The 24,990-nt window shown below is 43.2% G+C and overlaps 2 protein-coding genes across 10 annotated transcripts in view; one reads left to right on the forward strand and one right to left on the reverse strand.

The window, feature by feature from the left end:
- GCS2alpha (glucosidase 2 subunit alpha) overlaps positions 1 to 17,958 on the reverse strand; it is a 41,716-nt gene extending 23,758 nt beyond the window's left edge. The window contains exons 1-11 of one of the 8 annotated variants that reach the window (XM_077666205.1): positions 17,857 to 17,958; positions 17,319 to 17,423; positions 15,990 to 16,229; positions 14,237 to 14,410; positions 11,492 to 11,531; positions 11,158 to 11,169; positions 6,007 to 6,027; positions 4,523 to 4,546; positions 2,631 to 2,654; positions 2,315 to 2,545; positions 130 to 220 (exon numbers count right to left, since the gene is read on the reverse strand). In XM_077666205.1, coding sequence (XP_077522331.1) covers positions 130 to 220; positions 2,315 to 2,545; positions 2,631 to 2,654; positions 4,523 to 4,546; positions 6,007 to 6,027; positions 11,158 to 11,169; positions 11,492 to 11,531; positions 14,237 to 14,410; positions 15,990 to 16,229; positions 17,319 to 17,423; positions 17,857 to 17,873 — 979 coding nt within the window. In that variant the 5' untranslated portion in view covers positions 17,874 to 17,958. Of the gene's footprint in view, positions 1 to 129; positions 221 to 2,314; positions 2,546 to 2,630; positions 2,655 to 4,522; positions 4,547 to 6,006; positions 6,028 to 11,037; positions 11,170 to 11,491; positions 11,532 to 14,236; positions 14,411 to 15,989; positions 16,230 to 17,318; positions 17,424 to 17,723 lie in introns of all 8 variants that reach the window. The other 7 variants (XM_077666206.1, XM_077666204.1, XM_077666207.1 and 4 more) reach the window with 7 other exon arrangements.
- A 206-nt stretch (positions 17,959 to 18,164) lies between these two features.
- Positions 18,165 to 24,335, forward strand: LOC144135444 (uncharacterized). Of its 2 annotated transcripts, none has more exons than XM_077668109.1 (5): positions 18,165 to 18,438; positions 18,551 to 18,737; positions 21,992 to 22,099; positions 22,628 to 22,927; positions 23,198 to 24,335. In XM_077668109.1, the coding sequence occupies exons 1-5, from the start codon at positions 18,371 to 18,373 to the stop codon at positions 23,357 to 23,359; spliced, it is 825 nt and encodes a 274-aa protein (XP_077524235.1). In that variant the 5' UTR covers positions 18,165 to 18,370; the 3' UTR covers positions 23,360 to 24,335. The 2 variants fall into 2 exon arrangements, with proteins under 2 accessions (XP_077524235.1, XP_077524236.1); XM_077668110.1 differs by having other exon boundaries at positions 22,694 to 22,927.
- The last annotated feature ends 655 nt before the right edge of the window (positions 24,336 to 24,990 follow it).

The raw sequence follows: 24,990 nt of genomic DNA on the forward strand, positions 1-24,990 counted from the left end.
ATGACAGTTAAGCCATTCTTGTGCTCCTAACCTAATCAGGTCCAGTCCTTTTCTAGTCAGGATATAGGTTGTTTTTTCCTGCACCACCAAATAAGAGGTGGCCAAGCATCAAAGAGAATTGATTCGTACCGTGTTTCTTGCTGTCTTTGTGTCCCTTGAACGTCTCCTCCCAAGCACCTTCCATGTCGGCATCTTCCTTGGGCTTATCCTCTTTCTCAGCCTGCCAGCACACACATCCAGCCAAAATATAGTTACAAAAAAAAAGAAAGAAAAAGAGCTAGTCACTGGAGCTAGTGGTGTGATGGCTACACCAATCAGTCACGCAGTGCATGCAAGCCGGCAGAAGGAGGATGGGCTCGTCAAGAAAATTAATGAGCAAATAGCTGTAAATGTTAAGGAAAGCGTAAGCATTATGCATTTCTACAAGTTGACATGCAATATTAAAATACAGAGGGCGCTGGTGGAAGGCAACGTGAAGTCAAGGTCATGCGTTTCCTGCCATTGCTCACGAGCAAGGCTGCCAATTCTAATCACAACAGCCGAAAGAAGGTAATATGCTGCAGCAGTGCAGATGGGAAAGCAATGCAGTCTGAGGGGCCTTCAAAACACTTTGACAGAGAGAACATTATACTTTTGGGTGCAGCCCACATCAGGCGGCAATCCATCATGTGATGATGCCAGCTGGCCTTTGCTAATTGCAGCTCTACACTGCGGGCATGGTGTTCAGCAAGCGCTGTAACATGCCACACAGCTCCTGTGGGATGAACTGATGCTGGCTGTCGACACTTTTGGCGACCAGTCTTCTGTGCAGCAGCACAAAGAGACGAGGTTGGTGGGAGCAGGGACATTCCTTGTTTGTGGCCATGTGCCAAGGAACCCTCCATATGAGTATGACAGTTCCCAGCAGTGTAGTGTCTGCATCCGTTTTTCTAAAAACAGCAATTTCTAAACTATCAAGTCATAATGTGCAGCTCAGAAATTGGCATCACATCAGCAACGCCAGTGATCACATAAAGTTGTCACAAAAAAGTGTGGAACAATGCTAGCAAAAAACAGATTTCGGCACTGTCTTTGCATGCAGCCTGAGATAGATATCGTATTTACTCGCGTAATGAACACACTTCTTTTCCTGAAAAGTTGACACTAGTGTGGAGGGAGGGTTCATTACGTGGAAAAAAAGTTTAGAATAATTTTTTGCGAAAGCTGAAATTTCATATGCGCCCACCCGCTCACTTGCTCGTATGTCTGCCAGTTAGCAAAAACATGCGGTCAGCAGTGTTTAACACTGTCCGCTTTAAAACATGTTTGCTCTCTCACAGCGCAATAAAACGATTTTGCGGTAATCAACAGTGCTGGCCAATTGCGGTGAGATAAAGTGAACATGCTGAACAGCAGCCCTGAAGGTCAGGTGTGCTTTTTTTACGAGAGGTTAAAAAAAAAAAACTTGCCTAGCGGTTACAAGCACATTATGCGAACATTTAAACGTCAGCTGTGGTGTGAGAGGGGTTAGACATTTTTGCTCCCTATCTGAAGCTCGCCAAATCACTTGAGTAACTGAAGGTCTCACTTCCTCTATAGCATTTCAGTCTATAGCTTGCTCTATAGCATTCTGGTTGCAACTGTTATGTTGCTTTCTGATGCCTGAGTGCTCGCCAGCTTTTAAAGCATACACTGGCACAGCTGGGTGTGCAGCAGTTTACCAAGCAAGCCATTGCCACTGGCGCTCCTGTCAAGGGCACACAGAGTCATGGTGCTCTGCTAAGTTCACGAAGCACACTACCTCCACAGAAGCTCTCGTCAAAAGATAAATACGCCATGATGTTATCGGCACGTAGCATCTTGGCATGCTGCCAAGGTCTGCACTGCAGACGGTGCGAAACTGAGGAATGCACAAGGAAAGCTAATGCTTAAAGAAAGTAAATTCTCAACGAAATATTGGGGGGGGGAGAGATGTTACGTGAGTGGGTTCATTACGCGAGTAAATACACTATATATGTCCTGAAGCTACAGTGCATCAATTGATGTTAACGAATGCACCCTGAATTCAAGTAACTAAATCTCTGCCAAAGTCGCGTTCCATAAGCTTAAGATGACGGGTGTACAGCTGTTACTTCTTTACTGGCACTCAGGCTTATGCAAATGAAAGCTAGTTCATTTCTTCAGCAACAATCGTAATGTAATGCTAATAGCACCTTCAGAGGCAATTAATTACGCCATGAGGAACTGCTCAGAGTTCATATTTGACTAACATAAAACACCGCACGCACAGACTTTGCGAGAGTTCTGTGTGCACTCAACGACAACTACGCCTCACCTCTTCGGCGCCTTTATTGTCAGTAGCCTCCACAGACTGTTCCACAGTGCCCTTGTCAGCGTGATCATCCCCGTGTTTCTCGCCGTTTTCATGAGTAGGCTCATCAGCTGCCTTGTTGGCATGCCCATCGGATTGCTCTTGCTTATCATGAGAGTGCGCAATTTCTGCTTCAGGTGCCTGGTCAAGCATCTCATCTGGTCGATCACTGTCAAGCCCTTTAATGACAGGAACCTGCCAATAAAAATTGACTCTTGCCATGTTAAACATGCGTTCACTGTGAGCTGAAGTGTGAAGGCGGGACAAATTAAAAACTTACGGCTGAGTGATCGTCTTCGTCATCCTAGAAGTGACGGACACAAAATTTGTTACGAGGGGGTGCATGAAAATTACCAAACCATCATCATGTTCATGAGAGTACTTTAAAGTTGAGAGAGAGTGTGAGCCTCAATCTCTGTTTTCCAGCCCGCCAATGTCTGTGCTCCACGGTAGAAGCTGATGGACAGATTAACTGCAGCAGTTAGTTTTCATGCCCTTCAGACTGTGCCACATCAAATTTACTGCATAAGCCTTCATGACACCACTGACCCATCTGTTTTAATTGAGCACACTACGAGTCAAAAAGAAACCAGAGCAAAGCATAAGTTGAAATTTTAATGCAAGTAAAAATGCTAAAGAACACGTCCAAATTTTGCACTAGTTTACTGGTCAGCATCAATTCAACTAACATCTAAACATCTGCAGTTCCCACTGTATTTCGCTTTTTCTTGCCCAATCTAGCCAATGTACAATGCCTGCAGCACTACACTACTACCTCAGATGACAGTGGCTTCTGAGAACAGTGGTAATAAGAAAGTTGAGGATTAAGCATTGAGTTCAGCAACCACTTTTCATCTACATTGCCAGAAGCTACACTGTAAGGGGTGCTTTTTGCAAGCTTTCACAATAATACTATGCAAATCACTGCATGCATTACACTGTTCTAAGAAGTAACAAGAAATATTTATTATTTTGTACTGAGGGCTATTTTTATGTGCATCACATACAAATTTCAGCTAAAATGCCACGTCAGCTACAAGTTACAGTTCTCTCCCTTTAAAGGTTTTGTAACAGCTATTGCCATGCATCTTGGAATCACCTTGTACATTGGGCAGATTCGTGGAGTTCATCCATGCCACAATGCTGTCAGAATTCCTTCCAACAGTCCCAATAACTGCCAAGCAAGCCAAAATGCGTAATGACACATATAAACAACAGCTGGCCTTAAGTCGCAACAACAGTTCGATAGTCGCTATTGCGACTTTCATTTTTCAGAAGCTTCAGCTTATTTACTTTTCCTGTCGTTTCGCAGAATAATTCGCACCATACATCTCACCAGCCCTCCAAACATCACGTGAATATTCTTCCCCGTATGTGACAGCATCAGTTTCAGGCACTTGCGATTACCAGTCTCTTTATCTATATAAAATGTCACTTGCCTACCAATGCGCACCTCAATAGTATTAAATAATGGCCACCTGCGCAATATTGTTAGATGCTTGAAAAAAAAAAAAAATTCACTGAAAGGCTACTACTAGAATAAGGGTCTCCATTACACACAGCAGTACTCACAGAAAAGATTTGTCAACTGATGTTGTGCACCGTGCGAACCAGAGAAGAGAGGAAAAGACGTTTTCACAGACATAAAAACTAGTTTTCTTGAGCACAGTATAAAAGTTAACTGGAATTATAACAGCAGCAATGACACGAAATTTGCTAAGCATCCAAAGAGTTCTGCCAATGAAAACAAGCTGCAGCATAGAAAAGATTTTAAAAATTTATGCTTAAAAAAAGATTGAAATAAAATAATTCAAAGTCTGCCACATCATACTTTGCACACAAAAAGCCACCACAGTTAGGCTGTTTCAGATGGGATAAACTTATATCCAGGTAAATATGTAGTTGGTGCAAATTACAGAATGAGTTTCAGTTCACCTCACATAGGACACTAAATTACAAAAAAATACAGAAAGTAGCAACACAGTGCACCCATAACGAGTAGAATCCTTGCAAAGACAGCTTTTCTACACTTTCTAAGTGTACAGAAAGAGCTTTCTAGGTGCAGTGTATTGCCTATAGTAAAAGAGCAACCAGCAGCAAATTAACCAACAATTTTTCAATGTCGGCTACTGCCCTTAACTAACAAGCAGGAAAAAAAGTTTGCATACTAACGTATTCATCATATTCAGCTGAATCCTGAGAAGGAAAGCAAATTGCAGTCTCAGACACATGACACAGAAGCAAGCACTAACATACCATGAAACCTGCAACACTTTCAACATCAATAACAGCAGCAAAAGTAGTTATCTAAACATAGACATGGTTGAAAGCAGCACCAGCTATTCAGGAACGCCACCAGAAGTGCAGCTACCAAGCATGCGCTCTGCGTAATGCTAGGCCCCCTTCACTACAGTAAAACCACCCAAGTGTACACCACTTAAGTGCACACCAAGAGCTGTGCCTTTTGTTAACATGCACAAATACATGCTACACATTCACAGGGACCACGGCACGTTTGTAATGCCATGTAGCGCATGCAGCAGCATTACAAACCCTTTTAAGTGGTGCTTACACTGGCAAGGCAGTACACGACTGCCACACTCAATTCTGCAGTTAACATTTCAGAGCAACTGATTGTACCCTATTAATACTACGCAGCACCAAACATGGAGGGAGCTACAAGCAGCCCTACCTTTTCTAATGGCAGCTAAATGCATGAATTGCCAGAATTGCTGAGCACACATTGCCCAGTGAGGCACGCTCCAACCACATTCCAAGCGATAGCCCATTTCAATGGACACCAAATGATATAATTTAAGTGCTTCTGCATGACAAATCTTCACAGCACAAACATTTTGGGAATTTCATGCATGGCTGTCAAAAGAGGAAAGAAACCAAATTTCACACCTAGAAAGTATATAAAGAATGGAATGCACTACCATGTTTAACTGGAAGCACAATACAAGCCTCCTAAGCATCACATTGGTATGATCACAATAGCGAAACAAGCTACTTGGAAACCTTTGACCCATCACTGCTGCACCACACCAGAGAGCAGCATTTTCCTATATTCTCTTGCTGTAGTGTGGCTGCATTTGTCTTTATAGAAAGCAAGTGCAAAAACATTAAAAGCAGTAAAGGTAGAAGTTCCGTACAGAAGTTTTTACAAAAGGACAAACAGCATCAGTATGTGTGTAGCCCTGATCGAAAGCCTTCCAGTCGTGTAGTGGGCATTGCAGCTCGAAATCTTTGGAGGGGGGTAATTCTTGTACTCACTCCTCTGGCTTTATGGAACTTCAATAATGCCACAGGTGCTCCCACTGATTGCGTGAAAGGTGAACTCAGCGGCCAAAAGACTTTCAATTAAAGCTGTGCATGCTGTGAACAGCATGCAGAATTACCTTAGTACTGTCTTTTGGCATCTACCAACAGCCATTCATTCAAGTCTGATTGCAATCAAAATTACAATTAAATTCCTTGACAACCGAGTTGTGTAAATTCAGAACAATAAAGAACTCTGCCCAAAGAAAATCTCTTAATACAACTGGTGGTGGTCATGTCTCCTTGTGTACAATGCGCAATAAGTCATCAAAATGTCACTCCAAGTAAAGAAACAGTTGTACAATGTGCAAAACAAGAAAGCAAGAAATACTAACATCAAGAAATTCTTCTTCATCCTGAAAAGTAGGAAGCAATATATGAAAAGCGTATTCACTGGAAACTCCATCACAACCATTCCACACGCTACTCTCTTTTACAAGCCTGTCACATGGCCACTTTCAATCCTGAGCAGGGTCCAGACTGAAGTTTCAAGCAAGTTTCCGCTTGATCGTGACCAATAAGCTGACTGCTATATGCCAGGAGGCACTGCATGCGCTGTAGTTGTACAAGATGTAGCAAATGAATGAGCTTGTTATGTAAAAGTAAGCTCAAACTAAGCAGAATACTGCGAAGTAATATTCAATGCGCAAGCAAGCAGTTTGAAAGTTTTATTAGTATGCCTTTAAATGTTTCTTGAGCACAGGTGTAACAGTGGCAGCTCCTCAATCCAGACAGAATTTTCATCACACTTTAGGAGTTACTTTGTCAAGCAAGACTGGGCTCTACTGCAACTGAAACTCACTGTATAACAATGCCGGATCTGCACAGAGTTCGGCACTAACCAACCTGATAGGATCAAAAGTGCCCACATAATAAGAGTGTAAAGACATTTGTTACACAAACTTAGCACAAAGGAGAGAGAACAGCACAACTGACAAGTGAAAGAGGTCAAGGCAACACTTTTTTTTCAACACGTTACAAGAGTGGCATGAAGGGTTATTACTGCGAATATTTAGGCTATATCAGTTACAACTTGACTTAGCTGATATCAAACAAGTGCCAAAATCTTTTGTTGTACTCAGAAAACTCTAGATTGATGCTACCTGTGCGGGGATCATAATCTGAATGTTCAATCATCGAACCTGCAAAAGGAACAGCTTTGTGAAAGAGGTTCGACTGTGTGGCAACTCTAGAATACAATCGAAGACTTGCAATCCCAATGTTCACATGTTGTCTCTCTTTGTCATACACGGCGAGCTGTTTCAAGACTACTCTCACACTCGAAAAACGTAGCTGAACTTGCACATGGCATAGAACGGCAGAGCATGCGTTCAAGAATAACAAATAAACCAAAGTGGCACAACATATTTGCCATGCTTAAGAAGTGACTTTTTTTTTTTTAATTAAGCACAAAATGCTGATCTCTCCAGTTGAGTGTAACATAAGCTCTTGAAAGTGTATGATGAAGGGCTAGCTGGCATCGCAAACAGGAGAGGCAGCACATAAGAGATAGGACAGAGGATGGCATGTGCACTGCAGCACTGTATGTACACTTGTGACGTTAGGTTCTGTCTTCAGAGCACTGTGTCTTACAGGGAAACAGCACGTTTTTGAAATGCTAGCATTTTGCAGATGTAAGAGTGCACCGAAAACTGTCTCTGCAAGTGGTGCCTCACCGTTTCTACCTCACTCAATGCATGTGTACAGCCAAGCACAAAATAAAGGGGGCACACCTCATTACTGTGCCATCAAGAGTTGGTCCCCGAGTACACAGGTGGTCTCTAAGCAGCTTTCTCACAAGTAAGTGAGGCTCACTTTAGAGTTAAAACCTGAAGTAAAGACAATTTGAATTTTTAACACCAATTAGATATATGTAACGATGAACCAAACAGCACAGCATGTGTCAATAGTTAGAGGGAACATGAGAAATAGTGAAGCCAGCTTTCAACTAGCAAAGCAGGCTTCACCACAAAGCGAAAAAAAAAAAGCCATGGAGAACTGAAGAGGAGACTGGAGATGCACTCCTGCTTTGAGGTAAAACCTGCTTTTCTCCATGTTAAGAGCCAGTTTAACCACTTCTCGTGTCACCTCTAAGGATGACACATATTGTACTTGCACTAAACTTTTCTCTTTATACTGAGCTGAAGCATACACTGGCATGGTGTAATGCAAAAACCACACAGAACAAAAAAAAAACGCACTCCAAATGAAGATATTGTAAAAGTCTGGATTGCAATTAAATGAAGCTGAATACAATTGTGGCACTCTGCATTTTTTTTTTTTACAATTTCCAACACAATATAAACATCCTTGCATTGTCAACAAAAGTACTCACAAAATTCTAGCTACACATGCTAATACAAGAGGTGTTCGACAAGTTGTGCCTCCCTGAGCTCTAACTTTTGGATCAAGCAAAGGAATCAAAAGGTGATATTCAAACGAAGGTTTGGGATGTCCTCATTCCGACAAGCACATCACTTTTCAATACTGTCTGCACTAGTTCCAACACACTACTGCCCACAGTGCACTAGACACTACATGCAGTTGAAGAACATTACAGCCCAGGCTTCCGGCTTGCTGCCAGACTCTTTCCCATGAATAAATATTACAGGCGCACATGGCCGACGAAAAGGTCACCAATACAGCGCACTTTTGGTGTTGTCAATAACTATCTCAATTTCTTTTTAATCCTTGCACTGTCGGGAGTTTAAGGCCGCGACGAACCCCCAGCGTCAGCTTGGTTTCGAGAATATCAGGGGATGAATGTAGCGATTTCTTTTTGATTATGAACATGATAGAAATAACATAGTTAACGACAACTGCACATTTCAGTGTTCTGAAAGTGTTGCTAAATCGTAATCGGAACAGCCACCACTCCAGTCCACAGCCAAAGATCCCGAGCGGTCAGCCACCCGAAAGCAATCAAACGCACGGAAGGAGCACTTTCGGTGGCCCGCACAACACATAGAAACGGCAAGTTGTGAAAGCAATATGACAGAGAGAGATGGAAAAGGCATACAATGATCTCGCAGCTAACAATCATACTCTATGGGGAGGCAACAGCGCGTGCCCCTGAACGTGATGCAACGTAGCAGACACGGCAACAGAATAAAAGAAAAAACCTGCACCTGAACGTGATACAACGTAGCAGACACGGCAACAGAATAAAGGAAAAAACCTGCAAAGCTGCAGCAGATGGCAGAACCACCCTTGTACTCGTGGTCGCTTGCACGCATGGTTGCTCCGCATGCGGCAGTAGTGCATGTGGAGCGATTACGCCTCCCAGAAGAGAAAGGTGGGCGTGGTTGCTCCGCGCTCAATATACATACTGAACACGGAGCGGGGCGAAAATACCAGCTTCTAGAAAGATGAGAAAGATGGGAAGACCAGTCCAAGCATGCCAGCTTTGTATCTGACACCAATTTTTTAATGCACGTACCCGTATGTCTATGACAGCGAAAGGGTTAAGGCATACGGAGACTGATGCATCAGTGCCGAAAACGCACTGCTGCTGGTGAGGACTGTATCAAGAAGTAGTGCTGGGAAAGAGGACATTCAACACTTTCGTTTGAACACAACACCATTCAATCACATTAATTAAAACAATACAGCCCAGAAAGCCAAAGGGCATACAGCAAGTGATAACATCCAGGGTTCGACGGAAATCCGTCTGGTCGGGTATGTTCATGGCGGAAAATCTTCAAGCGCTGACCAATTGTTAAAAAGATGACGTTTTGGCCCCGGCTTACGGGGGCCTTGTTTAGGCCCGAAACGTCATCTTTTTAACGATTGGTCGGTGCTTGAAGATTTTCCGCCAGCAAGTGATAACCAACCGATCTCCCTTTCAAATTATTAACAAAAGAGTACACAGACGTCAGATGAAGAGCACTACTGAATGAAAAATAAACTTCCCCTGAATGCTTCCGAGGCAGAATGTAACACGCACGCACTCACACGCACAGTCAAGCTAGCCGCCTCTTGGAACTTTTCACAACCTTCACTTGAGTGGTTCAGCTTCAGGAGAATGTCAGCATGTTCTGTCACAGTTAGCCGACTAGTGAGGACCATATTTTCGCACAACACCCTTATGGTGATACAGTCGACTCTCTAAAATTTGATCTTTAAGACCAATTTTCCCTAATTAAAGGTACCCTTCTTAATACACTTGATGCTAACAACACCAAAATGTCAGTCTGAATAAGCCGGGCATTTGAATCAATGAGAGTTTGCTGTACTTCCAGCTCAGTGACTAGGTCGTCCAGCTGCAGAGCATAAGTCTACAGGTTTGATTCCGGCAGCAGTGGTTCCTTTTGATGGAAGCAAAAGTACCCATGAGAAGTTTCTGTGCACATTAAGGAACTCTAGTTGGTCAATTTAATCCGAAGCCCTCCGCTGTGACACACTACAGCCTGCAGCCAGATTGGGCACATAAAAATTCAATAATTTGAAAACCTAATCGCATGAAGCCTCACTGCCGTGAAGGGCATTTTCTCATGCCAGCATGTTTCTGCTTCTTTGAAACGCAACAGTTCCAGCGGATTAAATAGCATATGCCAAGTCTGACTTCAGACACTAACTTTAGTATGAGAATTTTTTTTCTTTTCTGGTGTACCAAGCAGTTTACAACCATACCAAACATCAGACTCCTCGATGGGTAAAATATGGAAGATATTTCAGCATAGGTTGGTTGCTTGACTGTCCTGGAAAGCATCTACATGCGACTCCTCAATTTCTTTTCAATCCATCCTAGTGCACTACAGTCGGACACAACACAAGAACAAAGCAGCTTTTTCCCATCAAAGGACCCCTTTCTAGCCAATGGCGTAGGCAGATTCTCATCAGCCTGCTAGCGCAAAAATGCAGGAAGTGGCCAATGAAAGCATTTTCATGCCACTCCTTGCATTGCCACACTAACAGGTCCACAAGAATCGGCAGACGCCACTGGCTGGAAAGGGGTTCTCCGATGGGAAAAAGCTGCTCTGTTCGAGTTTTATCTGACTACAGAGCAGTACATGACCTACTGGCACTGACAGAAAGCACGCAGGCCTATTAATTTCACCATATTTGGCATCTGCTGGTGCCGAAGATCGCGACAAAGGAGACCCATCTTGCAGCAACAGACACTTTACTGAATATCGTATGCCCAAAAATATTATATTTCCAGAACACAGCCCCTTTATTTCACAAGTTCCATATGCCACTGTGTGTGTGCGTCTCACTCTATCACAGATCTACAATCCAGAACTGCGGCAAACATCCTTCATGATTTCACAACCGTGTGTGACCAGAGAGAAAAACAAACAAGCAAACAAAAAACAGGAAGAAACGCAACAGTAATCGAACTGAAAAACCCCACACTTGCTTACCGTGGGGACTTCATGATTCTGAATGTAAGCACGAAGCCTTCCGAGCACAGTCTTAACCTGTCGTGGCAAGCTCAATATTGCGTGCAGCACATTTCGAGAGAAGGCATGGGCTGAACTTACAGGCTCAGATCCCTATAAGTTGTTTTTGTGAAAGGAATTGAAAAAGGGGAAGAAGAAAGGGTAACAAAGAAAACAAAATGAGGGTGGCAACATGCAGAGGCAAAAAGGAAATAGGAAGGGCATGCAAACATCATGCACAATTCAGCGTGAAGACGATGCGCACTTGCGGTGAAGAAACACAGAGCGTAATTTGCGTTTGCAGAAAGCTTTGGGAAAGCTGCATAAATTGAACACTCAAGAAGCGCTACGTGCACATGCAATATGCAAAAAGTTAACTCTGCAACAATGAAGGCATGTCTAGATTTTAGGCAATGCCTGCAAAACATGGGCTCACCTCATTCTGGTTGTCTCCAATAGCTCCTCCTGCATCTTGGCTAAAAGACAGAAAGACACATGCGTTGCAAGCAAAGTGTGTACTATACTCCTCAGAAAGTGCACAGAGGTACTTGTGTCGTCAGTTTTTGAACATCCAAATATTAGAAAGAGTCAGTAAAAAAAAAAAAATTCTTTTGTGCACTCAGTGCGCCCATTTGACAAGCACTCAGAAGTACCGAACCAAGCATTGCAAGAACATTTTCAAGAATGTCTTAGTAGTCTACCACGCATGGCCCTGCATCGACAAGATCAACCTCCACAAATTCTAACCGCAATGAATGGCTGTTAAACGACAGCAAGCGTTTCACAGAAATTCTTGGAAACCAGCTTAGCCCAACTTTTCATTCCACAACGCCATTGGTATGATTTATTTTACCATGCAGCGAATAATGGCTATTAGGCTAACTTGAGACCAGCTTGGCATGTGCAAATAGGTTCCAAAAGATGCTCTAGCATCATGTTTGTAACCATGGTTTGTTACAAGATTTGACAGAAAGTTTTAACTGTTTGTAGGACAGCCGGACTCTTGTGGTCCCATTTGCTTTCAGTGCTGCCAAACGGAAAATGGTGCATCTACGTACCATACTTTTGCATGCTGAAGACTGTCGAATTGAACAATCAAACAAACCATTCAGCGTGTTTTTATCTTTTGCTGATAGGCCTCCTTTGTGTTCTGTGCGCTTTTAAAAGCACAGGTGTGCAGCTTGACATGGCTCGTATTGGCATGAAAAATAAGAGAAATTGTTAAGCTTACGAGCCTTTTCCATCCGTCAACTGCCTCATACTTCTTGAAGCAATTTTAAGGTCTATACAGCAAGTTTCCTTATACGGCGATACCATTGAGGTACAGATATGCACCACATCTGAGGTCCTTTCACTGTCACTGGTACAAATGTGTACCCGTTTTCTCTACAACACCAGTGGTCAAAACGGCTTGAAAGTGATGACATTCGATTCCTGGAATCATTTTGAGTGCAATTTTACAATTTGTATGCATGTGAGACACACAGGCACACAAGCTGTGCCTTATAAAACGTTAAGGGCAATTTCAGCTGCGATAGCAAGGAGTTATCCATCCTGGGCATCATGTACTCAGCATGGAACTCTGAATGTGCTCGAAATCGAGTATTATATACTCCGCTTTCAACTCCCAAGGAGTTGGTTTTAGGCTATTCACAAAACCTTCCTAGGAATTTTGTCAAGGAAAAAAATGCTGCATGCCTACTCTGCTACATTTTCAGGGTAGTCCAATGGCACTAATAAGGTAACACTCAAAACCGGAAATGCCATTCAAAATTCAGAAAAGAAGAATCTGAGTTCATGATATTATTGAACTAATGGTGAATTTTTCATTAATTACTCATGCAATTAGCTCTAAAGAATATGTTAAACATTACATTCAATACAGCTGGTGCACACCTGAATTCATCAGTTAATGTCCTGCTTAGCCCACCTCAGCAAAAAAAAAAAAAAGGCCAAATGCTTTACTTCAAATTATTTTCACCTCACTGTTTTGTGCCTTTCCAACATTGCAACAACTGCAGAGATAAGTGCAAGCTTCTATTAGCAATGGCTTGCTTTCTCAGTGAAAAATATAAAACCTTGTTTTTTCCACTCAAGTGTCTGATGTTCCCTTTTGGGTTGTTCATTTTAGGTGGTCTAACATGTAGTCATGAAATTACCAACTTCTGCAGCAGCTTGCATAGCTAGGTGCTCACCACTATTTACACACACACTTCTAAATAAGCTATCACTGAGGGTTTTGTGGACTACAAAATAAAAATTTGAACTTCCAAATGTTTAGCACAGTACATGTCTAATAGCATGGCTTGCCTCCCTGAACAATGCGTACTAAAAAGCATGGAAAATTGTATGCTCTTTCTCAAGGTAGTTTAACAGCCACACCATCCATTTCCTTTGCATATTACACCTTTCTGACTGGGCTCACAAGAACACAACACTATGTGGCTGTAAGTGCTGGTAATCGCAATTATAAATAGCAATACTCGATTAAAAGTACAGTGAAAAGTTAAGACCATGCATAAAAGAAGTTCTTGAAGTGATCAACACAGACTGGCTAGTGTTGCTTGCAGTCAATACAGTGCCTCACTGAACTGAAGGTTTTTCTTTAAAATTATATCAATATTAACATCTAATTTGCAATATTTAATTATAGTATTTATATCACACTTTTAATATTAATATTATAAATTAATATTATCCGCATTCAATTCATAGTTTAAGGATACCCATTGCAAGCCATGAGCTACGCCAGGGAGGTTTCAGGTTTAGGTAGGCCTTGGATCAATGTCGAAAACTGACATATGCTGAAACTTTCACAGTGCTTGTTTAGTATGGACATTTAAACCATTACGCCAAAAACCCTCTGAAGCTCATTACTAATGTACAACTGCAATAATTTCACTACTATCAGCATTAAAAACAACACTGAATAAAAAGCCTTACTGTGAACAGCATCAGCTCCCCTTGCCTGAAGATAAACAACACGCATGTATCAAGGCAAACATCTGTGTTTACAGACTAATTTACAGTCACAATGGCCTAAGTCAAGTCTACATCTTCATTTGTTCCAAAAAAGGAGCTCCAACTGCCTCAGCTGCTGTGAAAGAGTGGAATATACTACATGCAACAGGCACAGAGCACAGATCAGAAAAGACTCGACGAAACATGGCTGTCTGCTTACGCGGCGTCCCGTGGCCTGTAATGCTCGAAGCGCAGAAGCCCCCGTGCGTTGGCCACCATGACAAGCTGCCCATTAGAGTAGAGTTCCACCACAAGAGGGGCTGCACGCACCACTGCCCGGTGCTTCCCAAAGGTCACCGTGAAGGAGCTGTCGTCCTTGCCCTCCAGCTTCAGACTGCACCAAGCACAGAAACGAGCCCCACAATAAGAACTTGCTGCTATCAAGTCTTACGGGTCCCCCCCCCCCTCATACACACACAAAAATAATGGTCAGTAGAATGACGACAATATAGAAGCAAAGAGTCTCAATGCGGCTTGCTGCTGACAGAAAGTTTTAAAAACCCAAACTGCCTCATTTGCTGTTCACCAAGTGCTCTTCAACCAAGAAAAACTAAAAAATACCAATTGATCCCAGTACATTATAATGATATACTACACATAGCAGGAGCAGCAGCTTGAATGATGGCATGCAGGGTATGTTGTACAATGACATACGTATATGACAAAAAGAAATGTGCAATGATGGTGACCCTTCAAGTGGCAAATCGAGCTACCATTCCTGCTGCTTTTAAATTGCTTTAAAGTGTGGGTCTGAATTTTGCAAGAACAAAATTATATTCCTTTAACATTTTAAATACATGCATATCCAAATAAGCCACCTTCACTCTTTACTGCACATGTGAAAAAGAAGCGCTTGGAATAAAGAAAACGTGAGACCATTAGCACAGAAGACTGTGGGAAATTATCTACATCACTGTAAACAAGTCTGAACTGTATACAACAGTCTTTTGGTATGTGCGTGTAAGCACATAAAAGCTGAAAAAAGTTAAAACCAGCACAACCTGCATCAGTTGCTGATGCAAACTGAACAACAGCACTGCTGAATGAAGCAAAAGTGGCTCAAGGATTCAAGAAACAGTAGACACAAGTAGTCAATTCATTTGAGTTTCAACCATTCACAAAGTGTGGTTATCTACTTGCATGCAAAACGCTGCTTTTAATTAAGCAGCAGTAATCAGACAGTCACAGGTAAGCAATTTTTAGGCCAGGCAGTAATTTTAGTAGAGTAGTTCTACTACTCACAGCTTGCACCATCATTAACAAAAAATTTCAGCTTTGCACTCTGTGCTGTCTATCTCGTGAAGCACACACACTAATAAAATGCTGCACGTGAGAAATTTTTAAAATTTCTTTTTTAAATTGCCTTAATTACGCTATTCTAACACACCCCTCCATTTCTAAGGCATACTCAATTTATAATGCGCACCCGGTCCATAACACGCAGCCGATCTATAATGCACCCATTTGTAGCATGGTTTTGCTTTTTGTATCGGACTAATGCACAATCCTTTTCGAGCTTTGAATTGTGTGAAAAAAAAAAAAGCTGCAAGTTGGAATCGGGTAAATACGGCATACATGAATACTGTATAATACGGACCAATCGTATGCGAACTTAATATCCTGCACGACTACGCAAGTAATCAATGCCTGAATGAAGCAGCACTCTTGCATACACTTCCACCCCAGAAAAGCACGACAGAAGGGCCAAGAAAATGTCTATGTCTACATTTGGACGCTGACAACATCTACATTTTGAGTCCAACAGGCACTTAGAAAGTCTTCTACTAGACGGAAAAGTTTTTTAAAACACAGGTGCAAAGAGAAACAATGCTCAGTCTCTACCTCACTTTACAGACACCTTGACAAAAAATGTCCACCGACATCACTAAAAACCAAAAAGAAAATAAATTTACTCGGATTCCTGGATGTTATCAAGAAGTGCTTCCTTTGGCTCGAAGCGAGCAACAGCCGACGTCGCTTCATTGAGCCGCATCCGGAGGACGCCTTCTTCAAGGGCGATGAGCTCCAGCTTTAGCACGACACCATTCTTGGTATTGATCACCTCAGCCTCCACTCGGCTTGGCGACGTAGACTTGACGGTGGGCAGCTGTACACTGTACGGGGACTCACCAGGTTTGGTGTTGCGGTTACGTCTGCAAAAGAGAGGCATGACTCGTTCACATCACGTAAGAACATAAACTACCATTCCTTTCCATGACCACAGCAATGTGCTTTCTACAGACCACTATAAACCAGCATCAATGCCCAATCTTTCTACAGCAATGTTCAAGGCAGCCACAACACCAAATGAATGCACTTGAATGGTATCCATACCTTTCTTTAGGCAGGTACCAAGCCTACAAATAACTCCATGGTTGTGGAATGGTTTAGGTTAATGGGGGTTTAACGTCTAAAAGCAATTCAGGCTATGAGGGACGCCATAGTGTGCCACATGACAAACTGAAAATGAAATGCAGCTTTGCCATGCAGCTTTAAGAACTTTATAGGCAATTTGGCCTCACGCTGTCTTTACTGCGTCTGCTCAAGTGTTGATGAGCCGATAGTGTAACAAATGCCAGCGCTGACCACTGCAATCTTTACGAGAAAAAATAAAGCTAACATGGTGCTCTGTTTAGCCCCAGCAGCCAGGCGTGACTTATAAAACAGCAGCAGGTGCACGCAGCACATTAATATTAGGTCAGCAACACTGCTGCTCGTATATAAATCACACAGCTGACAAATACAGACATTTCAAGCTTTCCTGTTATTTTCAAGCTATAGCCCTCAAAAATTTTTTGCAGAATATTCAATAACATTTTTTTTTTTTTACACAGAACTAAGCGCTTTTTTCTTTTTCCTCCTAGACATAGTCGTAACTACCGAAATCATGCTAGTTACAACAATGAAATTTTCTTCAGGGGAAACCTGAATGCGATGTCTGGAACACGCCCGAATGCTCAAGAGCAAGCGCGCCTCACATCGCTTATCAACTAGGAGCTAGCAGCCGTGTTGTAAACCCGCTCCCGACGCGACACGTAAAGCTTGGCTGTAAAATGTGCAAGCGCCACTTTGCGAGTTCACAAGCAATATCCTTCATTCCGCAGTTCTAAACCAGAGAAAAATGACACGCATCCAAGTGGCGCGGTACGGCCGAGCAAGCTGCTGGCGATCTCCGGCAAGTTGGGCTGACGGGGGTGGTGTTTGCGACGAAGCAAAAGAACAAAAATAAACGCCGTACTTACTTGCAGAAACCACTGTCGTTGCAAGTCTTGAAATTCCCCCTGTCGACCAACGAGACGTGTCCCAGCACGACGAAAAGTACCGCGAGCCTTAGCATGGCTCTTCTCCTGGGAACAAGAAAGAGCATAGCCTTGATGACGCTAAACCGACAACGGAAAGTCAGGACAGGCACTGCAAAATCACTGCGAAATTCGTCTCGTTAATGGCTTTGGGGTCGGGCCTATTAAACTCAAAAGGGCATGGATGCCTGATTACGCTCTAGCTAGCCGGCACGCCACGGCAGCGTAGTACAATCACCACTGGCGGACCTCGGAGCAGGGGGAGCTGATGTCAGGTGGTGGCGTTATGATAACGTGTAAAATTTGCCGGTATTAAACTGCAGCTCTCGCATGAGCAGGCTTACTCACGATGATCTAGACAAGCTGGGGAGTGCTTGCGAGACTCCGAGTGTTCGCAGCAAGAGCCACAGCAAGAACAATGCAGCACCTGGTCGATATTTATACAAAAATTTTGGTTGCGAAGGAAGCTAATGTAACCTACCGGTCGCACGTGGCCATTTTGATTCGATCGCTGCGACATCCTGCGAGTGTCGCCGGTAACAGAGAAAATCGAAAAGTTCTCAAGGGGTAACGCAAGCGCGTTTCTCACCTTTACCGCTTATATGTTGTCATTATATTTGCACAACTATTATTTTTTCTTGATCACTCACAAACCGAAATTTTTTTTAACGAACTTATGACACGAGTCGGCGGTCCACGGAGGGAGAGGTCGGAGGGCGCGGTCAGCGCGCGCTTTAAAAAGAAAACACAAGGCACTTTGCGGGAGGCTCTCAAACATGGAGGAAAAAAAACTGAGGAGGGAGCGTCCGGAGAGAACCTTGAAGCCAGTCATAAAAAGCAAAAAGCATACAAAAAGAAGGGAGTCGGTCCCCCCGTGACCATATCACGTGGTGGCGTGCGGTGATTTTTATCAGCGCCGCGCGCGCGCATGCGCGCACCAGCGCGGAGAAACTGAAACCGAAACATTTTTGACGGGCTCAGGCGGGCGCCGCATCATGAAGTGCTGCGTGCCCGGGTGCAGGAGCCGCACAGAAATAGTTTCTTCGGAGGTTTCGTTCCACCGGTGAGTGAATATTTCATAGTGCTGCGGTGAACATATGCGCTGTGGTTCTGCATGGCAAAGAGCCCAACGGGCATGAATGGGTAACATTTCTTTTTTCAATATTTCGCGACAGGTTTCCGAATGACCCTGCCGCCAGAAAACGGTGGACTGACGCACTGCAACGTTCGGACAATTGGTTGCCGACAAAATGGAGCGTTGTTTGCTCCCTGCATTTTCGTGCAGAGGACTTCAAGGCTGCGACAGGGAACCTTCGCCGACTGACTGCAAGCGCCGTGCCATCGCTTTCTCTTGCTTCAGCTGTAAGTAGCATATGCGTGCATGCCAATTAATTAACAGCAGTGTTTATAGGAGCGAATAGGTGACTGATATGACGACATCTTTGCGTGCTTAGTCACCCTAATATTTAAGTGAGAGTGAATGCTTCTATAATAAGCACGACTGGAATGCACATATGCGCAATTTCGTGGCGTTGTATACAGCAAGTTCAGAACTATGCGCGGTATAGTACCATATATGACACCAGCCGGGACGAGGTTTGCCGACCGCCGTACGTTGGTTATGCCATGACAAAACAATTTAACGAGCTGTCATTCCCAATTGTAGCGCTCAGCTTAAAATCTATACAGCATTAATTATCAATCCGCTCTGTCTATGCATGAATACGCTAGTTGAAGACACTCTGGTTTTCTAAGGACATATGCATGCATGGTGTTGTAGAGGACGAGAAGAGGACGTACGCGCCGACACCGCCGTGGGTCGGACACACGAGATGCCTCGATATATATCGCGCATCCGCGCCGCTAACTTTTTATGCCTCACACCTGCGCGGCGAGCATCAAACCGTCTCTCTCTCGTTGGCTCCGCGCTCTCGACCTTTCGAATTTGTTTTTATTTTGTGAAGAACAAAGTACTCAGTCTGCTGGGAATCTCGGATCCATGCTGTCAGCACGTCTCTTTTTATCCTGCAGCGCTAGGGCGAAGACCTGGCTATAATATACTGTGTAATATCGGTGTGAAACCAGCTTTACCTATCATAATCATTTTACTACACTGAACATGAGTGAGCAGCGTACGCCTCCCTCCTTAATGCCTGCATGCCTGTCGGCAACTTCACTGAATCTCCACATGTCGATGAAAGCCTCAAACAAACGTATAGTTTCCTGTACTGTTGCGGAACAGCTCCTTTAGTGGCGTCGTTCCCGCAGATCATCGTCGCTTTTCGTCTATGTCCGATAAATTCGAAGGCCAACCGGGCTAATAAACCTACGCGAGTCAGGGCTGCGACGTACTCCACCCCTTGCGGCTTAGCCCCACTGTTCGTTTTCATCACGAAAAGCGATATGCTATCTCTTCAACGGGCGGCCTTTTGGCAGGCAAAGTCAGTCCTATTCGCTGCCTCGTATTTTTTTTTTTTTCATGTTGTGTGTGTGCGCGCGCGCGTGCGTTTGCGAACGAGGCGAGCTTTGAAACAAGCCGAACCCTCGCCTCCCAAAGCTGCTGGCAGCGTTTATGAGGTCTGCGAGTATGCCGGTCTGCGCGCTATCCCCCCCCCCCCCTCCCCCCCCCCCCCCCCCCCCCCCCCCCATCCGCCACACACACGTGCCCACACACGCCGCTTCTCGCTATCAGTGTTATCTCGCTTCTTATTTTCCCTGAGATATGGCTGTCGATTAGACCTAGCCTACGTAAGTATGATGGCATCTGTTTGTAGACCTTACATGCGTACTCGCAAACATATCTTTACAGTCGGGCCCACTGATAACGGTTCGAACACTCGTTTATTACGTATAAAGATGCGCTGCGATTGATATTATATGGCCATTGCGCCGAGTCTCAGAGGGTGCGAACATCCGGGACACAAAATTCAGTTACAGCAAACATGCATAGCACCAGGCACTCGCGTATCGATTCGGACGAGCTGCGCGCGCTCTTGCGCGGGCATCGATCGCTGTCGCTTTTTTGCGCGAAGGCCAATAAAGGGGCGTGGTTTAGGGGAAGCAAATGCAAAAAAAAGTTCGGACGTTTTCGTCAGTCGCATTAGTTATAGCCTGCCGCGCACGCACTGATCAGCGATTCCTTAAGACATATTGAGCACTACCATATGAAAAAATTAAAGGTGCATTGAATTCTCCTTCCGTTGCCTCCTCTGATATAGTAATGTAATTGTGCATTGATGGTAAAATTGATTAATTACGAATCAAACACTAATTAACAATTACATAACATTTCATTGTTAATTTTATGAATTTACAGCTAATAGTTATATTCAATAATTATCAATCAAATGATTTAATTGTTATTTTTATTGTTCATTCAGTTCTAAAGGAAATATTAGTAATTCACCAATCTCATCACATACTCAGAGTAATTGGTGAAATTAATTGCCTTATGTATTCAATTATTTTATTTAGTCATTTAAACATTCCATTCAATCATTATTGATCATTACAAGATACGCTGTGCCAAGAGCAGAGTTAACAGTAGTGATTCACAGGCAATAATTAGCGCTGTGTAGGAGTTTCCTAAAACGACTTGTTCATGCTAATATTGTTGCCTGCCAAAGCGCGTTGGCCCTTAATTAAATTGATTGATTATAGAGGGATATACTAAAACTTAAATATTGTGGTGTTTTTTGTGCACGAAAACCGACTGCCCTCGCCATTGCACTCGCATGCAACGATGGCGCAATCTTCCGCAAAAGGATGACACTGGTTGCCGTTGACCAAAGACTGCATTGTGAAAAAAATTGAAATGCCACAGACGCAGAAATGGCAACATATGTAGGTACACATATCTCATGTCTGGCTGACAGCAGACTTTCTCATTGTGGGATACCTTAGGCCTGAACGCACAACACTGATCGCCCTGTGGTTGCAATATGCGTGATGCTCGCAGTGTACCCTAATCAAAACAGAAGTGGGAGGCATTGACATGAATAAAATACGGCCTGCTGGTGTCTCTATCAAGCATGATCAATCCACTTGCTGTGAATTTCCGGGTACAATTCACAAGCGACGTGTGGCGGTCATGTACAGTTGAGGTCAAGAGTCTCTGGACCACGTGTTACTCAAACGAAGCCGATAGCTTATATACTATTAGTCGGCGGCTGTGGAGGTCGCACTTGTAGAGATGAAAGAAAAAAATTTTCCCTGGTCTCCAGCTGCCGAATAATAGTGGGGCTATCGGCTTCGTTTCATTCACATGTGGTCCAGAGACTTTTGACCCTGATTGTACATCATACTTGTAATTTCCCAGCATTTTTTTCCAATCAAAGAGATTTGGAAACTAACCTACACATGCCAGAATGCTTCCATGCCAATGTTCGATTGCCCCGAAGTGCTCCAGATTAGAAATATTAGCGCTCAAAGCTCGGCGCACCTCAGCTCAAATTCTCCAAAAAGAAAATTTTCAGTTCTAAAAATTGCTCTAAATTCTGATTTAAGATACTGCCACACTGTGTAATGCCACTTCTGAAGCACGCATCAAACCATGTTTAATTATTCCATAATAGTAAGCGTGTTGTCTTATTACGTGCCTATTTTCTTCTGTGCAGACACACACAGGAGAAGCATCGACAGCAGCTGCAGCAACGGCAAGTGAACAAGAAGTTCCGCATGAAAAGGATATTATACAAACAAGCCTACAGCCCTCAAATGAATCAGTATGTAAACCTGTGCAAATTCGTTTAGTGAGAGTGAGATCAAGATTGGCCTCTTCTGAGGGCATTGCAGATGTTTAATCAATGCAGCAAATTTCTTTGAGGACTATAACAATTAATGAAATTTTATTAGTGTAACACACATGCACAAGGGAGCATATTTCGGACCATTTTACAATTACACTTTGCGTAGCACTCACCATGCTCTTGCATTGCTTGCAACTGCACTTATTTTCCACTTCCAGTTACTTTAAAGCTAGTAAATTGTACTGCATGCTATCTCGTGATGAAACAAGTACCTTAGAAACATTGCACAGTCAAAAAATAGGCAAAAATACCAGCGTAGAAATGCTTAAGACGGCACTTTTATGTGGCGAATCCATCCAAACTTACAGTTGCTTGGCCAATTTTTTTTTGTGATTTCGCAAATGTGTTTTATAAGGTGTAAATAGATAGAGACCAACATGCATGTCAGCACTCACAGTTCAGTTCTAAATTCTTTGATTCTGTTGCCCTTAATTATGGCTGCAGGTGCAGCATCTGTGTGATGCCGGCAGTGCTGCTGAAATTGCTGGTCCCTCACAAAGCGACTCGCAGGGCACAACTACTGCTCCGCCGCTTGCAGAGCAACACAGTGTTTCACCAGAGGAGATGGCAGCAGAAGAACTGAAGGAACAAGAGGTGGAGGTCCTGATGGAGTGGGAAACAGATTCTTCAGGAACCATATCTGCCGAAGAGGAAATGCCAATTCCTGTGTCCCCTCCGATGCGAAAGAAGCCTTGCCACAGGCAGCTGCCCTTCGACCGCAACCAGAGTGATCGCGAAGCTGCAGTGAGTTATATTCATTTACACTTCTGCATTATGCAAAAAATATGCTGCACTATTTGCCTGTGCCAGTTGGCCAATGAGCGCAACCCAATTTTGCAACCTTTCTATTCCCTAAGTAATGGATTAAATTTTGATTATTTTTCTTGTTCTCTTTTAAGGCTGTGGTCTGCAGCTTCATGCACTTGTTTTTTTTTGGTAGCATTCTGAGCAGAAAGGTCAAGTTGACTTGCTTTTGTGTGTCCTCACAACAGCTGTGTGTTCGTGTCCATGCAGGTGGCCGGCCTAAGACAAGGCACTGGAAATGCACAAGCCACTGCAAGACCGTCTCTGCAAGCCAGGAGGGTTGCAGTCATGGTGAGACGGCTACTAGACATTACTTGTATTCACTCAAAGCAACAGTTGGAAGAAAGTGGGACCCCTGTAATCCCTGTTTAGTACATAAAATGTATCATTAACTACTTCAGGAACATTATGCTTTGAAAATTTTCAGTTGGGTTATATGTTGAATGTTGCAATCAAATGCATTCTTGATTTTGAAGTTTTCTGTATTAACGGAAAGTGAAGGAGGTTCTGTGAGGTTGCACTTCGCAATTCATAGATAGCTTTGTCAGAAAAAATATATATCGTTTTCAAACCTAAACAAAAATGAGGCTTTACAGTTATTCTTGAAGCCTGGGTGTTCAAAATAATGCAGAGAAAAAATGTGGCAGTTTTTCTTCCCCATACTTTTTGTTCCATGCCTCCGGCCTTCGGCAATGTGCCACAATCGCTTATGATGCACATTTCGTTAAATACAAATGTGATGGAATGTGCGTTTGTTCCAGGACCAAACTTGAAATTATCTCAAAATAAAGCACTGGAGCTATGTGACCACTGAACACAAAAATCAGATTTAGACTATTGAACTAACTTGGAAGGCTGTGAGTGCTCATACTATTACAAGTTTTTGAAGGGCGACACTGAGGCGACAGGGAGTACTTTCTAATTACTGATGGCATGCCGGCTGCAAAAACTATATCAAGTATAAATAACTGGAAGCTCATTCCGTCCAGCCCTATTCTGCCTACCGTACAGCTTTGTGTGTTTAGCTTGATTATGAAAAGCATTTATCAGATGTAAACTTATGAAAAATTATTTTGAAGTTCTGAGAAACGTTACTTTGCAAGTCATTATTGCTCTAGCATTTTAATATGTCCATCACCTTTCCTAGAAGGATTTCTATGAAAAGCACTTTAGGCTCAAATGCTTGCTTTCATAAGCCAAGTGGTGCTTATGACACAACCACCATTGAATTCCCACCATATTTTTGCATGAGCTCTGGTTTTTGTGGTAAAAAAAATTGCTCACCGTTACTTTTTTGCCTGTGTATACTCAAACTTGGGGTGATACATGCAATCATGTCTTCATCATATCAATAAAGTGCAATGAGAAAATTTTTGATATTTGTATGTGCTATTATTGCCAGGCTACTCCTCTCCTCTCTCCAGGCTACTTCTCTTGCACACGAAAAGGGCGCACATGTAGTAAGTTTAACTTGCGATGGTGCAGCTGCGAATGTTTCTATGTTGCGCAACCTTGGTTGCAAGCTTGGCTTGGAAGAGCTGAACACTGCTTTTCCTCACCCTGTTACAAATCGGCCAATATTTGTTTTATTGGATGCCTGCCACATGCTTAAGCTTCTTAGAAACACACTATGCGACAAAAAAGTTTTAGAAAATGCCAGTGGAGGCCTAATAATGTGGAGGCACATCGAACAGCTGCATGAGTTGCAATACTCAGAGGGACTACATTTAGCAAACAAATTGAGACAATCCCACATCAACTGGCACTCTCAGCCAATGAAAGTGTCCCTTGCAGCACAGGTATTCAGCACATCTGTAGCAGATGCTATTGCAGAATGCAGGGAACTAAATGTAACAAGCTTGCGAGATTCTGCAGCCACAGAAGAGTTTGTAAGATATGTGAACAATGTGTTCGACATTCTCAACTCGCGACACTTGAAGCAAAGAGGCTGGAAAAAGCCCTTGTGCCCTGAAAATGTGGCTGCTGTTACCACATACTTGCAA

The sequence above is a fragment of the Amblyomma americanum genome, chromosome 5 (assembly GCF_052857255.1).
Source record: "Amblyomma americanum isolate KBUSLIRL-KWMA chromosome 5, ASM5285725v1, whole genome shotgun sequence".
Classification (NCBI taxonomy): Eukaryota; Metazoa; Arthropoda; class Arachnida; order Ixodida; family Ixodidae; genus Amblyomma; species Amblyomma americanum.